The sequence below is a fragment of the Protobothrops mucrosquamatus genome, unplaced genomic scaffold, assembly GCF_001527695.2.
Source record: "Protobothrops mucrosquamatus isolate PMUCROS unplaced genomic scaffold, P.Mucros_1.0 scaffold_57, whole genome shotgun sequence".
In the NCBI taxonomy this organism is placed as follows: Eukaryota; Metazoa; Chordata; class Lepidosauria; order Squamata; family Viperidae; genus Protobothrops; species Protobothrops mucrosquamatus.
Window position 1 is genome coordinate 276,957 of NW_015386133.1, and position 24,054 is coordinate 301,010.

Below are 24,054 nucleotides of genomic sequence, written 5' to 3' on the forward strand. Positions count from 1 at the left end.
CATAATGTCTGTGCAGTCTTTTGGGTTCAGAAAAGTTCAGGAGTTCATGACTTCCATAGCTGCCATGGGCTTGTCCCAAGTAATACTTGGCTTTGTGTATTCATTGGCCATCCTTTTTTTACTTTGGATCAATTATGGAATGATATGGATATAGAAAAAACTATCTGGTGTTCTGCCATGGTGAAATCATTTCCTAATCCAGATAAAACAAACTACAGCAAACGGACTTATTACATTTTTTTTCTACTGAAGATGTATTACAAAAGACTGTCCCAGATACATGTGGAGGAATTTTGGTGGATGTTTGGGAATTTCCTAATAATCTGGTAGGCAGTAACATTTATTGCCTGATCAGTTTGACATGCTGCCTACTGTTGTTTTAGAATATTACTTTATGCTCATCAATATTTTATAAGTAAATAAAAATTTGGGGTTAGTTAAAATTACTGATGTTTAAACTTTTTCCAGCATGTATGAGAAGAATCTCTGATGGCAGAGAAAGGAAACAAGTTAGATTCTACTTTCTCACTTGCTTTGACTAATTAGTATTAATGCCCTGTGGAACTCGTTATTACATTTGTGTGAACTAAAGCCAGCTTTGTAATATGACATTCACACTGTTTTTATTGCCTTATTGCTAAATTACCTATTAGACCAGCATCTACTGCCAATTCATAATAGTAGGAAAAAGCATAGAAATCCAAATCCTTTATTCTGGCTATTTCGTGAATTTTCTTGTTCAGCACTTTTGATATTTCATTATGACATGATTCAAAAAGTGGCCTTCCTAAAAGAAAAAGGGAAAAAAGACTGTAATGAAATTCGTATTTGTGAGATTTTTTATTTTTCAGTATCTTTAGCAAATAATTATCAATTAGCATCAAGTAAGAAATAAGCAAAGATACAGGGCATTACATAGGCAATTACAACATTTATTTATTTATTTTATTTATTATTTGGATTTATATCCCGCCCTTCTCCTCGTAGGACTCAGGGCGGCTGACAATCAATTAAAATACATAGATAACAATACAAATTTAAAATTAATTAAAAGAGATATTTAAATATTGTCCAATTTAAAATATAATTAAAACCCCTCTAAAAATACCCTAGGCCAGTCCTGCAAGCTGGAATAACCAAGTCTTGAGGGCGCGGCGAAAGGAAGGGAGATCAGGGATGACCCTGATCTCTGGGGGCAGTTCATTCCAGAGGGTGGGAGCTCCCACAGAGAAGGCCCTCCCCCCTTGTATAAGGAAGAGGAAGGAATGGAGAAATAGTATGTAATTGTTTAAGCATCCACTGATGGAAGGAGTTAGCAGCTGAAACACCTTTCCAAGAAAGGTTCTGTGAATTAATGGAGGCTTGTGCTTTTAATATAGACTTTCAGTATTCTATGGCACATTTTATATTTTAGTTTTTGAAATCTGTTGACTTTTGTGGCTGTTTCTGGTTCAAACTTGTCCTTTGTTAGATCAGTGCATTAGACTTTATTCTGAGCTGCTTGAAAGATATATTTTAACTGTAATCATGAGCTGCCTAGAAGGAATAAAATGTTTCCATTATACTTACTTCTGCACTCTTTCCTAAAAATGAAGTATTTCAGAAAAATGCCTGATTACTGGGACCATGTTTGGAAAGGAGGAAAAGATAGAAAAAAACCTAATTGTTCTTACTTTCAAACGTCTTTAGATCAGCACAATAAAACTCTCCCTTCTGTATCTCTGAATTCTATCACAAATCACTTGTGGATCAAACAATATTAAAAAGCTGATGTGCCACCTTAAATAGGTTTATGAGTCAGCCTTCTGCTGTGATTGTTTTCAAACAACCATCCTTATTCATGAGTGTGACTGCAGAAATTCGGTAAAACTGTGGCATGTGGGCAGAATATTGTATATGCACTCCTCTGTTTAAAGGAAGCATGTGTACAAATGTACAATTTCCATTCAAAAGACCCATTTGTACAAGTCAAAAATAAAGAAGTATATAACATATAGCACATATATTGGATATAGCATGTTTATATGTGTGTTATGTATGTGTACACTTTTGAAAGCAAGCAACAGAATTTCATTTTTAATGTTTGCCAGTGTGCCCACAGTAAAAAATGACAATAAAGATTATCTTATCTTATCTTGTACCTGTTTTCTGCCCTTTAATTTTGTACATTATCTTTGCATGTTCCCATTCACCTTGATAATTAAGTGATAAGCAGGGACTTGTTAGTTCTTCACCTTCTTTCACTGTTAAGAAAAAATATAGAGAGGAGTTTGCTTGAGATACAGCAATTATTTTGAGTAGGCAAACTGTTTTCCCACCCCCATTATTCCCAAGCGAATGTTTTCTATTTGATAATTGAATGTATAGTACAATTATCAATCAGACATGAATTCAGGGTAGTAAGCAAAGCTAAGGTATCTAATTCTCCGAAGATGGAATAAAAGGTAAACTCTCCTTTGAATCAAGTTCAATTCTGAGTGATTTCATAGACATAAATGTAGTTCTCTTGACAACAATACAGAGGAGATTGCTATTGCCTTCTTCTACAGTGGATTTAATTTTCCAGTCTAGATTGCAGCACATTTCCTATTGTTGACATTATCAACAGACTTCCAGATACAATTTAAAGCCTCAGGATGCTGATAGTTAAGACCAGGTCTGTTTGCAATAAGACCATCTTCATCCGTGACTTGGTATTGAATCAGGCAGCACACCTGTCATCTATTACTGAAACCTGGATGCATGAAGTGACAATGTAGCCGTGTCAGAGATTTACCCTACCAGATTTCAGTCCTTCAACTACTTTAATATTAGGACGGGAGAGGAGGGATGGTTCTGATAATTAGAAATACCTTACTGGTGGTCAGGGGTGCTGCTCCTAAGATATAGCTATGTGAATGGCATTCGTTAGGCTAGGTTGTAGAAACAGGTTTGGGAAGATTGGAAGAGAACATAATGAAACTGAAGTCAAGTAAGATGAGTTATTGTTTGTGTATCACATTTTCTTTCAACACCAGCATTACCATTGGATGGGTAGGAGCTATTCATGAAAGAGCAGGTTTGCAATCTGGGGACCTTTTTAGACTCAGGGCTCCTGCTATAACAGCAGCTAAAATATATGCTATAAGAGCTTTGCCCAGCTGCAACAACTGCAGCTATGGCAATCCTATTTGATGCAGAAAAACCTGATTATAAGTTCTCATCGCCATCTGGATTGATTATTATGTTTTACACAGGCTTGCTCTTAAAGACTATTCAGAAATTTCAACTAGTCCAGAACATGATAGCCTGATATTTCCTGGTTTCTGGCAATGAGAACACACGACACCAATTTTGTGTGCTCTGCAATGGTTACCATTAAATTTATGGATACAATATTGAGTGCTAGTCTTTCTCCTTAAAGCCCTTCAAGGGTTGGCATCTAGGACTGCCTGATCTTTTAGGGAACAGCTTCTAGTTTTCCTGCACTTCTAGGAGGTGAAGGGAACCCAAGTTAAATGGTGCTGCTTTTGTACAACAGCACTACTGTTTCAGAATTGTCTTGGCAATAAAATATATATCCTGATCTCCCAATAGTAACCAGATCTCACTTTCCTTAGATTTTTCAAGATTAGCCAAGGTTGATGTTCATAGTCTGTTTCCTGACTAGGCATAGCATTATTTTGAGTTTTATCTGTTTTTAATTATCTTTAATTATGTTTTACTTGTGCATTCCTTTTAATACCTTGAAAGAAAAGAGAAAGAAACTATAGATTTTAATTGAGTAGTATATGTCACTACTTATTTGGAAAAGTGAATATTTTTTTTAAAAAAAAAGCAATTTAGGATTCTTGTAGATCATTCAAATAATATATAATACTTACAGGCTTGGCCTTCAACTCCTCCTAAAATTGCCAGTCGTGCCGACATTAATCCAAATCCCAAGTAACTAGACAGATTGAGAGAAGTAATTCTGATAAAGACTAGATTCTTTTTTTTGCTGAATAGTACTTATGAAGTATCACTGGCTGACTATAAACAACAGATACAGAATGCATTGGATTTTGCAGCCATTGAATTGTGAAAGAGTAAAAAAAAACCATGAAGTCATCCTATTGCAGACTATAAGAATATACATACTGCATGTATAAGGAGATTTTGAATATGGCAGATCTACTGTCAATTTGCACCTTTCAGTTATTCTAATACTTGTAATAATAATTTTGTTCTAAATATGGTTATTTTCTTTATTATAAAATGGCCAATACTTTTATAACTAGCAACTGTATGGTCAAGTGCTAAATTTGAATTGCCCGTAATCTGCTGTTATTCCCCAAAACATTGTCTTTGAAGGAAGGAAAAGGTATTTTTTAAAAGTATGGGAAGGATATTACAAATATTTAACACATCAATGTGATCAATACCTTTCTCCAAATTTATATTTTGGTTTTCTAATTCCTGGGACTCCTGGCTTATAGGTAACAGTCTGAAAAATCTGATCTATATGGTTGCCCAGCCAATCTAAATTGCTCAGACTTTTAGGGGAACAGTGTCAGAAATGTGGGCTATAAAATGTCATCTGGTTTTCTGTGTACAGGAGTCAAATAATCTCTTGGCCTGTTGCTACTCTAGAATGTGTTTGGGGTAGATTCTTAGAGCCCTGCATATATTTAGTTTGTGCCAACTCCATTCTACACAAAAATCAGGTAGCACAATATCTTATTTCTCTATTAAATTTATAATTGATCCTGGATATAAATGGGGTTTGATCTTAACACTACCATATCTTAGATTTTGCATAATTGAGAGCACCTGTATTTCTCCACTAACCAAGTTTAGGACTATCAAAAGGCTGTTCTCCAGAAACATACAGAGGTGCCTAAATGTTTGCATGCAACAATGTATTAGATATTTTTATAAATAATCAATTACTAGGAACATTTAACAATCTTTAAAAAATAATTTACTGCACTATATGAAAAAACATTCTGACAACTAACCTGTGTGAATTCAGTTTATATGTAGTATTAAACAAATTAAATGAAATGATGTGTTCAGCAGTTGAGTTCTCTATAGATGTCTGTAAAGAAAGAAAAAATACTTGATATTCCATAAAAAGAAAATAGAGCAACGTTGTTGGAGAGCTACTAAAAAAGCTGTATTTAAATGTTCTTAAAATTACATGTTAAATCTCTATGCAGCACGGTCTGATAAGAACAAATAGAAAGATTCAAGATTGGATATCACAGTAAATAGACCAGAGCATGATCTTCCACTTTATATGCTACTATTTTCTGCTTAAGCCAGTAAGCCTAGAATCTTACAGATACTTGCATCTATTAAAATTATGTGCCTTATGTCTCTTAACTACAGTGGCATCCTACAAGGCAACTAAAATACTGCTATGTTGCTTGTTAATTGTAACCTACATTCATATCAACTGTCAGGGTTATGCAAAATACAGAAAAGGAATAAGAAATAGGAAGCCAAATAAATTAAAGGCATAAAATAAAAGGAAACTTGACTAAAATTATTTTTCACCAATTATACCTCCCATATCTTTCTATCTTTCAAATCATTCTTGCTTGCAGTATGTCCAATATTGCTTGATATATTGCCATTTGTTCTTTAAACTTCTTCCCTCTTTCTTTTTGAAGCCTCATCAGCCATCCAAGCAAGCACAGCTTTCTATTTTCCCCCTTCTTTGTGATTTGTTTATCCCTCCTTCTGGTCCAACTTTCCAACTTTTAATATTCAATACACATCCGTGAGCCCCCATTCATTTCCCCCCCTATATAACAAAATAGGCAGGTGCATGCTCTTATACAGCTATTTCCCATAACAAGCCTTTATCAAATTTTAAAAGGCATTTAAAATTTCCTTCACAGAAGGATTCCGGGCAGTGTGCAAATAAAATATTAAAACAGACACAGTATATAATATTTTAAAAGGCAAGGATGAATTAAAAACCAGTTAATTAAAGCTAATTAAAAGGCAAGGGGAGGCCCTTCAGGGCACTGACCAGCAAACTGTTTTGTTTGCTCCTCTGTGAGCCCCAAGCAAAGTTGCAGAGCCATGTTTTTATATCTTTCCAAAAGGCCAGGAGAGGGGGGGGGGGCTGTGGAAGAATGTTCCACAGGGCAGGGACAATGGCAGAGAAGGCACTTTTCCTGGACCTCACCAGTTGGAATTATTTAGCTGACAAGGCCCATTATACACTTTCCTTGCTTGACTGGGTGGGATGGACTGATGTGGCCCCATGCCATGTAAGGCTTTCAAGGTCACAACCAATACCTTGAATTGGACCTGGAAGCAAAATGGCACCCAATGCAGTTTGTATAGTAAAAGTATTACATGGGCTGTTCTTTATGTTTGCCCGCATGGCCACATTCTGTACCAGCTGAAGCTTCTGGATACTTTTCAAGGATATTCTGAAAAGACACTGCCTAGCAGAAATGTTGTCTGTCAGCCTTGATGGCCAGGAGCGTCTAGAGATCAAAAGCAATGCTGCCAGAGAGGCATTAGAAATGTGCTGCCTGTCAGAATTTTTCCAGCTTTATACTTGCTGTATACTGTGAATGAATCAATGAAATGACAGGTGCTACAATTTTTGTTAGCTCCTAAGATCTGCTGGCATATTTCTAGAGCTAGAACAATGTACCAGAAAGATTATTTGGATAATATCTAAATTATATAGTTTTGGATTTTAGGCAACATCCATAGCCATTTATATAGCTAGTATTAGCCTTACACTATTCTTCTCTTCAATACTGCAAGTCATATATTTAAAAGTAATAGTCGCTGACAGCCTTTCTCCTCTTGAATAGAAAAAACCTACTACCATTAAATGTCAACAATGGAGAGTTAATTAAAGTTTTAAATCCATGCTAACGCTGGTATGTTTTTATACCCCAAATCAAAATTGAAGCAAATCAACAGAAACAAAAAAGTGTAAAATATCTTGTGATCTCTTGAAAGAGTTGAAATAAAAGGGACTTATATTCTTCTTACTTCAGTGCTCAGGCGAAATGTGATTTGAGTAGATCCACCACCTAAATCTAGCATTCCTACACATTTCTTCATTGGATTATTCAAGCTATCTGAAACGCATAATTTGATAAAGCAAAGTTAATGGATTGTTTATTCAAGAAATGTAATTATTTTTACAAACAGTTCCAAGTAAAACACATGTATCTTGCCTATATTATCATGCATACATAAATCAGGCTTCTAATTTCAAATAACAAACAAGGAACATAAAATACATGGAAATGTTTTAATTTCTTGTTTTTGCTGAAATATATTTAAAGTAAGCATAGGTTTTAAATTCAAACTATAACTGGAGTTTTATCTGAAGCAAATGTGTTTTATGTCCTGGGAACTGCTACACTGAATGCAATAGTACTTATGTAAATGTTGTAGTTTGATATAGCAAATTACTTCAGCAAATAGCAAATAGCAAACTATATACTTTGAACATTTTGAGAGAACATAAATTGCATTATATTGGGGTCCCAATGGGGATGGGCACTTTGGAGGTGGTTGATGGAGTACATAGTACCCCACCTCCTCCCTGTGAGCACTTTGTTTCCTCCCTCTCCCTCTTGTTTTATTTTAATTGAATTTTAAATGTATAATTCCAATTACTGTTTCAATATTTTATAGTACATTTTAACTGAATATTTGTAAGCCGCTTAGAGTCACCACTGACAAGATGGGCGATTTATTAAACTGACAAGTTTAATAAATAATAATAATATAGAATATAAACGTAATATAACATACTTGCAAACATACCTGTTAAAAAGTTGACTGTGATCCATGCCGAAATACCTGATTTTAAAAAATGCAATTAAGTACAGATTAGGTTTCAATTTTCCAGCTCCTGTGATTTATTTATCAGTAAGAGCAAATTTAATTGGTCAAAATCACTCAAAACAGGATGAGTGAAAAAGTGGCACAGGAGACACATGATTGTTACAACAATTACGATACAGGTATCTGACTAACACTAACTGGAGCTTAGGTTTCAAACTGGTTTCTACTGTATCAGAAAAAATGAGCTGGATCTTCAGAGGAAAGATATATAGAAAATGTCAGTTCAGTGTGCTATTTACAAGCCAAAAGATCTTAGTTAACCTGGAGCATTATACGATACATGCTTTTTGCCTTCACATATTTGCATATGGAAATGATCATTATGAACTTATTCAAAGTATCTGCTAGAATAAAGAATTGTATAGTATAGAAAATTCTTTTTCCTAGATGGTCGCACAGTATTCTGTGTCAATACTGTGTGTAGCCTACAATTTATAATAAAATAAAAAATTAAACACAGTACAAACTGAAAAACGTATCTACAGAATTTTGTCTCAACTGTACTTCCAGTTTCAGAACATGTAAAGTCTAAAAGCAAGTAAACGCTAAATAAAACTACAAACAATAAATTTCATTAACTAAATTGCTCACTCACTCTTACATGAGCTTGCCCTCATTCTGTGGAAGATGGATACTTGCAATTTTACCCAGAACTGAATACTACTTAACTAAACTAACTCCATTTTCTTTCTAAATGAAGAAGTCATTTATTCTCAATAAAAGAGGAGATTAGGGCACTCCTGCAGGTGCCAGGCTGTGACTAACATTGGAACCAAGTGCTAGCCATTGCTACTGCAAATGGAAGAATTCCTCAGAAGCTAGATGAAAACTGCCATAAATGCAAACAGCAGTTTCCTGTTTATTAGTACAGTAGGACAGGCACTGGAAACTGATCAATTTGTTTCCTGAGAGATGAATTAAAATCTTGCCCTTAAGGCAGGGGTCTTCAAACTTGGCCCTTTTATGACTTGTGGACTTCAACTCCCAGAATTCCTAAGGCAGCGTGCCTCGCTGAGGAATTCTGGGAGTTGAAGTCCACAAGTCATAAAAGGGCCAAGTTTGAAGACCCCTGCCTTAAGGGATTGAAAAAGGTGCTGAGGAAATGCAGATTTTTTTTTCTCCAAAAAGTTACTATTACCTCATCCTTGATAGTTTAACTTTAGACTTTGTAGAGTCCTTGGTGCTCTCTGAGCGTTGTTGTTTTCTTGCAGATGTTTCATTTCCCAAACTAGATATCATCAAAACTGATGATGTTACCTAGTTTGGGTAATGAAACATCTGCAAGAAAACAACCGAGCTCAGAGAGTACCATTTCAACTCTGAGCTACAGTTTAGATTCCATCTAGTTAACTAGATATTATCTAATAAAATTTCAATGAATGCATGTTGTTGTTGTTAGTTGCAAAGTCGTGTCCGACCCATCGCAACCCCATGGACAATGTTCCTCCAGGTCTTCCTGTCCTCTACCATCTTCTGGAGTCCATTTAAGTTCACTCACTATGAATGCATAGTACCTGACAACTGAGAATTTTGCATAGATGACAGGCTAATGTCTTTTTCTTGTTTCAGTTGCCTGCAGATATAATAATAGGAGCCATTTTGATTTCTCTATAAAAGGATAGGAAATCATAGAGTACCTTTTGGTTTCATTATGGACTACATAGCCACTATTTCTATGTTTCACGAATTGAGAATGATTGATTTTTTTTTAACTGAAATAAAAAAATAACATTCTACAAAATTATTTTTGGAGCAGTTTAATTCAAGAATACTCAACTGTTGTGAAACATGAAGTTCAAATTCTTTTTTTGCTTGACATATGTGAAACAGAATTTTCACATTATGATTACAATGAAAAGTAAGTGCAGAAATTCTTAACCAGACACCAAAATCTTTCTAGCAATTCTAATTTTAAGTTGATTTACGATCAGCAGAAAAAAAACATTCTTCCTGGTAAAGATTTTGGGCAAAAAATGGACACTCAGCCACAGCACTCCTTTCAAGTGAGGATTGAAATTCTTCACTATTCATTTTTACTGATTCATTTTCAACGAACTCTAACCAAAGTTTCACCTAAGTTTAAAAATATTATCTCTTTTATACATACACACACAGAGAGACACACGTGTGTGTCTGTGTGTGTATGTATGTATATATAGAGATGTATATATGTAGGGAATTTGGGAAACAGTACTTTGATTTAATAGAACAGAAATAGATGATCTTTATATTACTCCACAAATATTTGCAAGCAGTTAAAATATTGTAGGAGGGCCAGTTTGGTTCTATTGATTAAGGCATCAGGTTAAAGAAAGGAAGACCGTTCTTTGTGTCACTTTAGGCACGAAGCCAGCTGGATGATCTTGGGCTAGTCACTTTCCCTTAGGCCTAAGAAGAAGGAGGCAATGGCAAACCACTTTTGAAAAACCTTGCCAAGAAAACTGCAGGGACTTGTCCAGCCAGTTCTTGAGAATTGGGCATGATTGAATGAAAGGGAAAGAGAAAAAAATATTACAGACATATTAATCAAACAATTGTGTCTGCACTTAGTTACACAAATATTTTATCTGCACAGGAAGGTTATTTTACAAACAAAAGCAAGTAGAATATGAAATTATTGAAAAACAAATTCAACTACCTTCATCTGATCCATCCATTATGGAGACACAATCATTTCCTATAAAGAATGGAGACTCTTGAAAAATGTCCTTTACCTAAAATTAAAGGAAGATTGATACAAATACATTTAAAACTCAAAAAACACTGTCATTCAGAAAATATTTCTCTGCAGTTGTATATATGGTGTCATTCTTCTTATTGATCAATTTACTCTTTTATATTTAAACTACCTCCTCCATAATGAGTTTCCATCAAGAAGTAAAAATAGTGCTGTGTCTAATCAGAGATAAACAACGGATGATAATAGAAAATATGGCACAGAGATATCACTGATTTTACTCTTTATTGTTTATCAGGATTACAGACAGTCCTTGAGTTACGAAAACAATTGAGACAAACTCTGATTGCTAAACAAGGCAGTCAATAAGCAAGTTATGCCCAATTTTATGACTGTTTTTGCCACTGTTATTAAGTGAATTACCACTGTTGTTAAATGAATCTTGCAGATGTTAAGTGAATCCAACTTCCCCCACTTTGCTTTTTGGAAACTGGCTGGGAAGGTCACAAATGGAGATCACATGACCCTGGAATGCATTGTAAATACATGCTGTTGCCAAGAGCCCAAATTTGTATTATGTGACTGTGGGAATGCTGCATGGTCACAATTATAAGGACTAGTCATAAGTCACTTTTTTCAGCACAACTTTGAACGGTTACTAAACAAATGGTTGTAAGTCGAGGACTATCTGTACCAGTGTCTCCTAACAGCTGGTCATTCTCAGAAACTGAGGATATACCATCTGAGCGTGGTAGAAAATCATAAATCAAATACACAGTAATCTTGATACTCAGGAGCCATAATGGAGCAAGAAGCATCCCCAAAATTAAAAGCATTTACAGAGAATGAACCCCATCTAGGTCAAATTATTTACGCATTCCAGGTGCAGAGCTCTTCCAGATTTGTTATCTGTATTAAGTTTTTTGATAAACCTGTTCAAATCATCCACTGCTGCATTGGAAGATTTAAAAGAAATCACACCCATCTTCATAACTGTGGATGACAAACTGTAATGCAGCCCCCTATTAATACTCTAACATTCATCAATAAGCCTGAAGTCTAACCATTATCTATTAGACTAGAATACATAATGCAAAAGATTTAACACAGATTCCTGCCCTGATACCAAACTAATTTAGGCTAATCAAGATAATAAGAGTAAAGAACAAAGTACCTTATCCAATAATTTCCGTGCCTTTTCTTCTGGCAGCAATCTTAAGCCAGCGGTTGCTTTAAGAACTAAGGGAGTTGACTTCCACAAATGCATAGGGACAGTTTCTTTAGCAACTGCCAATAACTCATTTATTCCTTCAGCACTCTGACAAAACAAAAATGTGTTGCCTTTTTATTTAAGCAGGGTTTGGAGGTTTTTTTTGTGTGTGTGCGTGTGTGCGCACACAAGCATACAGTATGTTCTCTTATTTGGGCTTCTAGCCTGGTGCCTTAAACCACTAAAACAGTTATTCAAGCAGTTAAAAAACAAATAACTATAAATGTGGATGATACAGGCTATTTCTTTATTTTTAAGATTTTGAGATTGCCTGACTTCTTGATGGCACTGAGAGGCTTACAAGTTAAAAAAAAAATATTCAAAGTACACAGCATTTTGCTTTCTGCTGTCCTGCCTGTTCTATAGAATAGCTTTCTGTCAAACTTGCGACATCATGTGATGTGTCGTGACATAGTGTGACTTTTTTCCCATTGCCGGCAATGGGGTGGGCGTGGTTTTAGCATGATGCATCCAGCCCGTGGGCCAGCAGTTTGACACCCCTGCTCTAGAGGGTGAGAAAGCATATGAGATCAAACACTTAGGACTACATCAGGCTTTCCCAAGTGAAGGCAGGCAGTCTGGCAACTGAACAATACAGAAACCTCTTGACTGAAACTTCAGAGCTGTTCTGGTTGCTTTTGCCTAACATCCATGGTCCTAACTTTGGCAAAAGCTATGCCTACCTGTTGAAGAATTATTCTGTAGATAAGATACCTTTTAAAAATGGAGACAGAACATAAAAAAATGTTTAAAACCTTACCTAACAAATAGCATAGATGTATATTTATTCAACAACTATACACCTGTAAACCTGGCAATACTATGATACGCATGTTTCTTCAGAAGAAATTTCTATTATTATAATTTTTATAATTGATAATGTTAATATTTATAATTTATATTTTTATAATTTAACAATAATTGAAAATTATTTCCAGGCAAGCATGGCCTAAATTGACTTATTTAAGTTCAAATTACCTTATCCACATTGTCAGCATATGCAGAGAGTCCTGGTTTTAATGCTTTGAATGTGGTATCAATTAATCTAGGAAGTTCTGCTTTTAAAAAAAGAAAAAATAACTCAATGTAGGAAAGGATTCTATGCATAATTTGCAGTCTGCAAATCAAAGACACAGAAAATTAAGTTAATTAATTAATCAAGAAATTAATGTGAAATCTTTCTTCTAATTTCTAACTGTAGAAAATAGTATACCCAGCGGAATTATCCCCTTTGTTTCCAACTGTCTTATGAGAAAAGCTCTTCATTGTATGATGACACTATTTATGTGATTCTGAAAAAACATATATGTTTCTTGTGTATTGCTTTCAACAATTCATAACCTGAAGGATGAGATATAAATATTTATATTAATATGAAAACTATAATTAGACCATGTTTTTGCAACTGTTGCTTCATATTTAAACTAGATCTCAAAAAACCCACCACCTTTCTATAAATATATAAATGTGCCACAGCTTTTATAAAAATATTAAAATATTTGAGCCACCAGGAGGCAGCAAATTCTGATATGAGTAAATGATGATAAAAGAAAACAGGCTAAGGGTTGTCCTCATTTAGTAAACACAATTGGAACAAAAACTTCATTGTTAAATGCAGTCACTAAGCAAAACATCACATGATTATGACAGGCTTATGATCTCACTTCCCCTTTGGTCATTAAGCAAATCACTAGTTATTAAGCAAAATATCACACAATCGTGACTTATGATTTTACTTCCGCCTTCTGTATTAACTGCTTCCATAAGCCAGTTGCGAAACACACTAGTGGTGATCACACAATAATGGAACACTGCGATGGTCGTAAATGCATACCAGTTTTGAAGTGGCCAAATGGCAATCATGTGATCATGGGACACTGACAGTTGTAAATGCGAGGATCTATTTTATTTACATCATTATTAACACTGAACAGTTCTTAACTGAGACAATCAGTTAATCAGGAAATACAGTCCACACATACAGAAATTTGTCCTTAAAATGTGGATTAAAAATTTAACATTTTAACCATCTCTTCACATAAACTATTTCTGCAGCTGGGTACTCTAGCTACTTTACTGTATGTTTCAGTTAAAAAAAAAGCCATATTATCTTGTTGCTAAATATATTATCCCCATTTTAATCCTAGGATTTTTTGGAGTGCAAATATTTTTCTGATTATGTTAGAAGGAAGCAACCCAAAATAATTACTTTTAACTTCAAACACAACCTTAATAATGCAACTTGTTTTTTGGGAAGACTTACCCAAATAATTTTTATTTAAAAAGTTATAACATGGGTTAAATGGGTTATTTCTATGAAAGAATTGATGTAACCAATTCTTGGTCTAATGCAGGGGTGTCAATTTCATTGAGGGCCGTATCAGCATTGCGGTTGCCCTTGGGGGGCTGGGTGGGTGTGGCCAGGGTGGGTGCAGCCTACTGAGTGGGTGTGGATGGAGTGGGTGTGACCTACTGGGTGGTGAGCTCTACCTCGTTCGCATCAAGGGCGCCTGTGGGGGCCTGGGCAGGAGTGGGACAGATCTGAGGGTCTCTGGTAGAAGGGGATGCAGGGCAAGTGCTAAGGCATGGTCCACTGGAGGAGCCTCACTGTTCCTCTCAGGCCATGCGGGGGAGGGGCTGGTGGTGCGGGCTGCCTGGAGCCCTGGGCAGCAGAGGTCAAACGCCCAGCCTGGCCCTCGAGCACCCGCAGCACCAAGCCCAGCCCCACTTCCCCAAGGGGGCGCCCAGCTGCACTTATCTCCTCCTCAAGGCTGCTGCTGCTGTGCTTGCTCTCCTTAGCCAGGTTGCTCATGATGGGTACGAGGGCAAAGTCAGAGGGAGGACCATTCCCTCTCCATGGGAGTAGATCCGGCTTAGCAATAGGATGGGAGACCCCAGGATAGGCCAGGAGGAGGGGGCAAGGGGATGGTGAAAGGGCAGCAGGGCAGGACTAAGGCAAGAGTTCCCTCAGACCCTCCCTCTCCTTCTTTCCTTCCTTCCTTCCTAAGTACAGAGTGGTGTTAAATATTTGAGATGAGGGAGGGAGAAAAACAGGCAAGAAATGCAGCTGGGGAGGTGTCACACTTCGTGAGGAATGAAGAAATGCACCATCACCTGGAAGTAGCCAGCACATGGCTCTCACCTACTTCATATATCTGGCTTAGTGGGCTCTGGGAGGGGGAATGCCATGAGCAGCGTGAGAGTCAACATTACCTGCGCAATGCCGCCCAGCCCCCAGCCTGCCCAGTTTCGGCAGGCAGCAGGGCGCTCTCCTCACAGCGCCAAGAGGTTGAGCCAGGCGGTGCGAAGCTCGTCAGCTTTGCACCTTGCTGCCTGCTGAAACTGGGCAGACTGGGAGCTAGGCAGCATTGCACTTCTCATCAGATTTGCACCACCTGGCTCAGCTCTTGGCACTGTGAGGAGAGCGCCCCGCTGCCTGCCGAAACCCCTCCCCCAGAGCCCATCAAGCCAGATAGGTAAAGTAGGCAAGGGCCATTTGCTGGCCACTTCCAGGCGATGGTGCATTTCTTCATTCCTCACAAAGGGTGACACCTCCCCAGCATGCACCCAGGGGGCGGGGCTGACGCGGAAGGGGCTGGTTCCTCACTGTTTCCAGACAGCCTTGTGGAGCTAAGACTGAATGTGTTGCAGCATAGATGGCCACCACAAAATTGTACATTGGCTCTCAGCCGGCCCTGGGCCAGGGCCAAGGCAGAGGGGGCCATTCCCTCACTGTTTCCAGGATGGCTTCGCGGGTCACATGAAACCACTTTGCAGGCCGCATCCGGCCCCCGGGCCTTGTGTTTGACATGTCTGGTCTAATGTGATCAAAATTAAAGTTTCATTCAGTGCTAATGCAGAAAACTGAATCAAACATGAAACAGGATAATGAGAAAACCAACATCTGGTTAAGGACTAAAGACATTACTGTCACATTACTGCTTGCTTGTGCAGAGATATTAACTTTAAGTAAGTGTTGTTATGAGCATACGTCAGGTCACTGAACATGGAGGAATTTGTTAATACCAATCATTCCAACTTCTCACAGTATGTGGGTTTCAAATGGAAATAGTCAGAAAGAAATTAGACATAAATTGGTAATAATATTCTAATTATTTTAAACAAATTCACACATCTTTTACTATCATAATTCTTCACAGAAAGCAAAATTAGCTTGAGCATCCAGGACACTACAGGTGGTCCTTGGGTTATGATAGCAATTGGGACTGGGTTTGCCATCACAAAGAGATGCAGTCACACAGTATGACACATAATTGCACTGGCACATGGGGGTGCTCCAGAGGGGTGGAGGGAAGACCTGGGTGGCCCAGTTCAGGCTGCATGTGAGTTGGGTGAGGGGGGAATGCTACTGTGTGGCAGTCAAGGGAAAGACAGCATGGCAGAGTGTGCAGGAAGGCTGGAGGGAACTGACCAGCGTGATTTATGACCTTCCCTGTTGTCTTCCCCATTGACTTTGCTTGTGGGAAGCTAGTAGAGAAAGTTGCAATCACATGACTACGTAATCATCTTGAGTGCAAGGTTGCCAATCTCCCAAGTCATGATCATATGACCATGGGGATGCTGTGATGGCCAGAATTTTGAAGGCAGGTTGTAAGTACCACTTATTCAGCACTGCTGCAATTTTGAACAGTTACTGAACAAGTGGTTGGTAAGTGAGAGGTACTTATATTAGCAAAATTATGAACTGAAGAGCTTACCTTTTGGTTTCTGTGCAAATTGGAATACATGTATACGGGTGCCAGTGCTTCCAGCATCAAACATAATTCCATAAAGAACTGCCTCATGTTTTCTTGAGATCTCAGCACCAAGCTGCTTTTCCAAACCTTTGTCAACACCTTTTCTTCTGTAGTAAAAATTCCACTTGGTATACATAGCATATATAGCAGCACATGTGAAAATTGCAAACACCCAGAATAGTTTTGGAATCTTCATGGTCTCCATTAGACTTTTTCTTTCACTTTTTTGAGGAGTTGCCTATAATTTCCTGTAATCTAAAAAAAAAAAAAAATCAAATTGTCTCATAAAAGGAAGTATGAAATTTATTTGAGAAAAATGGAGCCATTGCGCAAAACTCAGGCACCACACAGGTTATGTAGAAAGTAAACATAGGGTCAGTCATAAAGGACTCAAATGTCTATACACCAATGCACAGAGTATGAACAGCAAACAAGGTGAACTAGAAATTCAAGTTAATGAGGGCAGATATGATATTGTTGCCATTAAAGAAACATGGTGGGATGAAACCCACAAATGGAACACACAGCTAGAGGGATTTAAATTATTTAAAGAAACAGACCAAATAAAAGAGGAGGTAGAGTTGCTCTCTATATAAGAAATAACTACATCTCTACAGAAATAGAGCACAACAATGGTGAAAACTGTCTTGAATGCATTTGGGTCAATATAAAAGGGAGAAAAAATGACATTGCCATAGGTGTATACTATAGGCCACTCAACCAAACAGAGGAAATAGATGAACTTTTTGCTAGTCAGCTAACTAAGGTATGTAGGAAGCACATCACAATAGTAATGGGAGACTTTAACTACCCTGACATCAACTGGGAGACAAACTCTGCACCAAGTGGAAGATCAAACAGATTCCTGACAAACCTAGCAGACAACTTTGTCTCCCAAAAATTAGAGAAGGGAACTAAGGGATTAGCCATTTTGGATCTAATTCTCACTAACAGAGATGAAATGATAGAAGGTGTTGAAGCTACAGGAACCTTGGGAGGAAGTGATCATGCAATATTGGAATTCAACATTATGGAAGCACAAGCAATAGAACACAGTCAAACTAGAATCTTGGACTTCAAGAGAGCTAATTTCAATAAACTTAGGGTTTGGGAAGGATTCCATGGATGAGAATCCTCTAGGGGAAAACAACTCAAGAAGCTTGGGAAATTTTGAAAAGCGAGATAATAGAAGCTCAGTCTAGCACAATACCAACAAAGAGGAAAAATAACAGCTCTCAAAAGAAACCAGCATGGCTGCATAAAGAACTCTCTGATAAATTGAAAGATAAAAAGGACAAGTATAGAAAATGGAAAGAGGGGCACATAAGAGCAACAAAGGGGCACATAAGAGCAACAAAGATGATTAGGGGACTGGAGGCTAAAACATATAAGGAACAGTTGCTGGAATTGGGTATATCTAGTTTAACGAAGAGAAGGACGAGGGGGGACATGATAGCAGTGTTCCAATATTCTCCAAAGCGCCTGAAGGCAGGACAAGAAGCAATGAATGGAAACTAACCAAAGAGAGAAGCAACCTAGAACTAAGGAGAAACTTCCTGACAGTNTTATTATTATTATTATTATTATTATTATTATTATTATTATTATTATTATTATTATTATTATTATTATTATTATTATTATTATTATTATATTGAAAGGCTGCTTAGACGCTAACATTTCATTCTGCCATATCAATGATGTGGCAATGCGTTTTAATTTGTAATTTCTGCCTTGAAGACTTTAATGTGATGATATTCCTAAAAATACACAATGTAATAAAAATCTATAAGAACTATCTTTAAAAACTTGTTACTCTAGAAAAAATATATAAAATCCTGCTGGAAGTCTTAAGCCAAATTTTACAATTCTGTTGATACTATTACTGTAATAAACTTTTTTTTTGACATGAGGAAAATTCTGTGGAAAAATAATATAATAGATTATTGAGATAAATACTGACCTAAAATTTTAAATTCACTGATTTTTGACAAGGAGTAAAGACAGAAAGGAGTAAAGTACTTCTACCAAAACACTGATGTATTGTTAAACTAACGAAATTACATTAGATATAGATATAAAAACTAAGAAATCTCACAGAAATTTTCCTCACTTGTCAAAATGAGATTGTTCTAGAATTTATTTCTTTTAAAAATGTATTATATTCCAAAGAACTATATAATATTCAGCTTGACTAATATTCTATAATGTAGGTTTTCCTTATGATGAATCATCATACTTTAGCCAGGTCTCTTATTACAGCAACAGCAATAATATATTCAAAGGAAAGTTTTTTTTAAAGTAAACAAGTTCCTAATTCAGATAAATTCTTCATAGAAAATCATTGTATGGGGCGTATGTTATAATAACCATTTCCTCCTGAATTATGTGAACTTTGATCGCAGTTAATCTGAAACACAGTAAACTTAACTTTCCATTATGTATGAGCACATATATTCAACTGTCATGAGTTAGCAAATACAAAATACTGATAAACTTAAATGGCTGAATTAAAGAAGAATTTCAAGTAAGAATTTCACCTGGTGCTTTGACACTTCCCTAGAATTTTCAGCTCTACACAACAGCAAATAATTTTTTTACAACATAGTGAATACAGTATTTTATTCAAAACTGCAGCAGACTATTTAAATATTTTCTAAGAAAGAAATTGGAAAAGTGCTCTTTAAAAGATTCAATTCAATTTAGTTCAGTTTATTTATTTTGAATTCTGAGGTTTACCAACCAAAGCCAGCTAAGGAATAGGTAAGTCAAGAGAAAAGGTGCATGCTCTTAGACCTAATAAACAAGTACAGTATATGCCTCTCAGCACATGGACAATCCAGAATTATTTTTTTATAACTGAACTTTCAGTGTTAGTTGCTTTTCTCCCAAGAGTACTTCAGCTTTAGCGGCCTTGTTTAGAAAAAGGGTGGAGAAAGTTTTGATGTTGATGATGGCTATTGATATTTTACAATTAGAATAATGAAGAACAAAGAAGACATTGCTGAATTATAGTATTAAATGTTAAAGATAAGGGTAATTTATTTATTTATAAAAATGATTGGCCGCCCATCTTATCACAGAGTAGCTCTGGGAAGCTTATAATATGGTAATAAGTTGAAGAGACTCTGCATTTTTAAATTATATAAGAAATTTCAGCAAATATAACAGTATTTCTCTTTTTCCTACCCATGTTCTTCACTTCAATAGAACTGTAGCCTTTTGCATCTGGCCACCTAAAAGGAATGAAAAATATCTTAGTTCATACAATATATAAATGAATAATTTACAATAAAGCCTAAATCATACGACTTGAATTATGGTTTGATTTACCCAATGCATTAAGCAAAAATCAAATAAACCATATGTGAGAACCCAGCTAAATATTGTATTATATTAGGTTTTGAAGGAAGAGAAAAGGAATAGAAATGATTCAGACCATGACTTTAGACAGAGGAATTCTACTGTTTTCTATTGCTTAGCTTTTAAAAGAAGCTTAATGTAACAGGACCAGGGCTAACATATACATGATTATTTCTAATACACATTTAAGTTTTTACTGCTCTTCTAACCAACTGTGAAAACAGCAGTTAGGATCATTTCCTTTGTTTCTGGAAATATTAAATTATATTAACTTGCATAACTCAGACACATCTTTTAAGTATTGCGCAGAAAACGAACCACCTTCTGAGGCAGGAGGGAGGCTAACTGGGAAAAGAAAGATCTCTGCAACTCCTTCAGTTTAACATCAGACTACTACTGATTATTTGGCATAGTCGTCCCCAAATCTAGTGATTTTCAAATTTGTTGGACTATTATTTAGAGAACCCTCAACTTGTATAGCTTGGTGCAAATTAAGAACAATAAAAAATCCTGGTAAATTAGTTCATTCATTGTGTTAAACCAAGATATGGTTTGGCTTAGAGTGTGATATTCCATCCACAATATATAAGTGATATGAAAACCCTGATAATGACATCTTAATCCATTAACCATGGTTAAACTACAATTTAGATTATTAAAGCCAGTCATCATAAATTATTGTTATATATGTAATTATATAAAAACCTGGACCATGACTGAAACTGTAGTTAAGCAATGATTATTACTGATTTCAACTTGGAATTTTTCTATTGTCTAGACCTAGAACAAGTATGTTTTTAATTGCTTTAAAAAAATAGCAAAAACATTACTTATCAGAAATGTACTTTAATTCTCCCTTTTTTTCTCTAGGCAGAGATACAGGAAACCAGCTGCACTGTTTATCTTCATTGTTTTTTTTTTAAAAAAAATCTTTTCTCCACAGTCATGTATGATAAATAGTAAAACAGGTAGAAAAAAATAGACAGAGAGAAAGAAAAAAAACCCTGCCCCTACATTATTATGGTGCTCTGATATCAATAAAGTCTTGCCAGTTTAAAAAGGCAGAAAATGACAGCTATTGCAAAGGTGGCTGATACTGATCAAAACAGTTTGCAAATCTTCTGGTACCAGAATACTAGATAACTAAATTTCCTGTGACTGATACTAGAAGTGGCTGAATGTGCTATACAGACTTTTTCAGTTTCCCCATCATCTCCACGTTAATAAAGTTTTTATGTGCAACTAAAGGATATTTGCTATCTTTATAAATTATTTTAAGAAATAAATGTGTGTGGTGGGGAACCGAGGTACTGGTAGTCCTCGACTTACAACAGTTCATTTAGTGACCATTCAAAGTTACAATGGCACTGAAAAAAGTGACTTATGACCATTTTTCACATTGCACCATCCCCATGGTCACATGATCAAAATTAAGACTCTTGGAAAGTGACTCACATTTATGACCATTGCAATGGCCTGGGGTCATGTTACCTTTTGCAACCTTCTGACAAGCAAAGTCAATGGAAAAGCCAGATTCACTTAACAACCATGTTACTAATTTAACAACTGCAGTGATTCACTTCACAACTGGGCAAGAAGATTGTAAAATGGGGCAACATTCACTTAACAAATGTCTCACCTAGCAAGAATTTTTTTTGGCTCAATTGTGGTCGTAAGTCGAGGACTAACTGTACACCTGTACTGGGTGTTGTTCTGCGAACTCTCCTATTAGGATAGCTGGAAAGGCAAACTGGTTCTTAGCATTTCAAAGTCACTAGGTGAAGAGAATCACTGGTCCAAATGGAAACATTGGCAATATGTAAAAGGTCCTAGGTGTCAAATTCTGGTTAAAATACAAGGCATAGTGGGCAGTATGGTACTTTTTTTTTTTAAGCTTGAGTGTACTGTAGTGCTGGTTCTAAAACTGCTGTATAACGATCTTAAATCACAATCTTAAATAAAAGTTCATAACCATTCCTTTTGGAAACATATTTACACCAACCATACATCTTTTCAGAGAAGGACAGGAACAACACTTTTTACATTTGTGGATGGTCTTGTGGGATTGCTTTAGCCTGTGGTGTAATCACTTTAATCTGCTTTAAGCATTACACAGTGGAAATATAGGATTCATATTTTAAAATAATGGAAGACAATAACCCTCTTCTGCTGCTATTTATGATCAATCTAATCCCAGAGGGTACATATAGATACGGACAGATTCAATAAGGTTAAGGCCGTCAAACATTCCTTAAAGCAGTGTTTCTCAACCTTGACAACTTTAAGGTGTGTGGACTTCAACTCCCAGAATTCCCCAGCCAGCTATGCTGGCTGGGGAATTCTGGGAGTTGAAGTCCACACACCTTAAAGTTGTCAAGGATGAGAAACACTGCCTTAAAGTCATCTTAGTTACTGGCTGTTGCTACAGGTTCCCCAGTGGGAAAGCCCTCTTTATCCAGGACCATGGGGTTCCCAGAATAAGCCCGTCTTGCTAAAGTACCCCTTCAGACTCTACAGTGGTGTTAAAGGGACCAAAGCTTCCCCTGGAAATTATCCATTATAAGTGTGACCCCCACCATGTCATCATCATCTTATAAATAACAACTGGTTTTCTAGGCAGGTTTACTTTCAAAAAGCCTCACTAAATTCCTCCAGCTATGCTGACTCGGGAATTCTGGGAATTGAAGTCCACGAGTCATAAAAGAGCCGAGGTTGCCTACCCCTGGTCCAGACGAAACAAGATCACAACCCGGAAGCTGGCTGGGACTCCCCACGTCTTACTCTGCCTTGGATTGCCCCAAACTACTTACAGAAGCGCCGAGCCCAAAAGCCGCGCGCCGGTTGAGCGCGAGCCTCTCTTTTCCGTCAGTAAAGCGCCGCCTGCAAGTCCCTTCCCTGCTCCTCCCTCCCCCCCCCCGTTTCTCATTTCTTGAGCCGCGGGGAATCCTATAGCCCCGCGGGGGACCAGGATGGCCGCTCCCGCCAGAAGACGATCAGCGGCTGTCCCCTCACCTCCGCTCGTAGCGCGTTAGGCAGCCGAGGAACCGCATGCTGGAACCGGGCGAGCTCGCGATTGGCCAAACCGCTTTCTTCTCAACTTCGCCAAACCCGAGCGCTTCTTTTCCTCGTCTCAGGAGAACAGTTATCAAGCGGTGCTACCCTGCCTGAGGAACCTGCGCACGCGCAAAACGAACCCGCCGATTCCCCCCGGCAGGCCCTAGCGCCGCCTTTTCAAGTAACAAAGCAAGTCTTCCACGTGGGACGAAGATGGGAAGAGTAGGGAAAATCCAATCTGGAAGGCAGGCCGATTTGCCCCGTTTTGCATCCTTTCTTGTCACGGTTGTTAAGTTAATCACTGCAATTGTTAAATTAGTAACACATTTTTAAGTGAATTTGAACTCCCCATTGACTTGGCTTGTCAGAAGATCCAAAAAGTGATCACATGACCATGGGACACACCAGTCGTCTCTTGCCAAGTGTCTGGATTTTGATCACGTGACCATGGGGATGCTGCAATGGTTGTAAGTGTAAAAAAACGGTCATAAGTCACTTTTTTCGCTGCCATTATAACTTTGAATGGTCACTAAATGAACTGTTGTAAATCAAGGACTACCTGTACTCTATTATTCAGATTTTGTATTGGTGTATGCATTTTGATCTTTGCAAATAAAGAATAATCTATGCTTTTAACTATAAAATGAAAATAGTTTAATGGCCTATTAAAATCTAACAAATCTGTAATAACTTCATATTTTACAGTTCATCTCAACAACTGCACGTAGAGTGACCTTGAGAATTGAATAGTCATAGTTTGAGGAGGGAAAACTAATTGCAGCAATTAAATACATGACAAGCTGGCAAACACCAAATTAGCCCAGCAGGTTATAAAAATGTAACTCTTATATTTATTTTGTTTATAGTTCAGTCCAGAAAGCTGGGCTAATTATAAGCCTGTTGGCAAAATCAATCACAGAAGACAATTTACCCTTTTTACGGATGCAATTCACACACATCATTAATAGGATTGCAACTGGGTGCTAGGAAAAATTGGGGTCTAGCTTATGCAAAGATAGCAACTGCTTATTCCAAGGCATTGTACAGGTAGTCCTTGGGTTACAAGTACTTACCCA

The 24,054-nt window shown here is 37.0% G+C and overlaps 1 protein-coding gene across 2 annotated transcripts in view; it reads right to left on the reverse strand.

The window, feature by feature from the left end:
* Positions 1-23,107, reverse strand: part of ENTPD6 (ectonucleoside triphosphate diphosphohydrolase 6) — a 29,295-nt gene extending 6,188 nt beyond the window's left edge. Inside the window, exons 1-12 of one of the 2 annotated variants that reach the window (XM_015812131.1) lie at positions 22,937-23,107; positions 19,751-19,797; positions 16,523-16,816; positions 12,783-12,859; positions 11,709-11,852; positions 10,496-10,571; positions 7,777-7,812; positions 6,991-7,079; positions 4,980-5,059; positions 3,864-3,928; positions 2,142-2,243; positions 647-787 (exon numbers count right to left, since the gene is read on the reverse strand). In XM_015812131.1, coding sequence (XP_015667617.1) covers positions 647-787; positions 2,142-2,243; positions 3,864-3,928; positions 4,980-5,059; positions 6,991-7,079; positions 7,777-7,812; positions 10,496-10,571; positions 11,709-11,852; positions 12,783-12,859; positions 16,523-16,766 — 1,054 coding nt within the window. In that variant the 5' untranslated portion in view covers positions 16,767-16,816; positions 19,751-19,797; positions 22,937-23,107. Of the gene's footprint in view, positions 1-646; positions 788-2,141; positions 2,244-3,863; positions 3,929-4,979; positions 5,060-6,990; positions 7,080-7,776; positions 7,813-10,495; positions 10,572-11,708; positions 11,853-12,782; positions 12,863-16,522; positions 16,817-19,750; positions 19,798-22,936 lie in introns of both variants that reach the window. The other variant, XM_015812122.1, reaches the window with a different exon arrangement.
* Between the last annotated feature and the right edge of the window lie 947 nt (positions 23,108-24,054).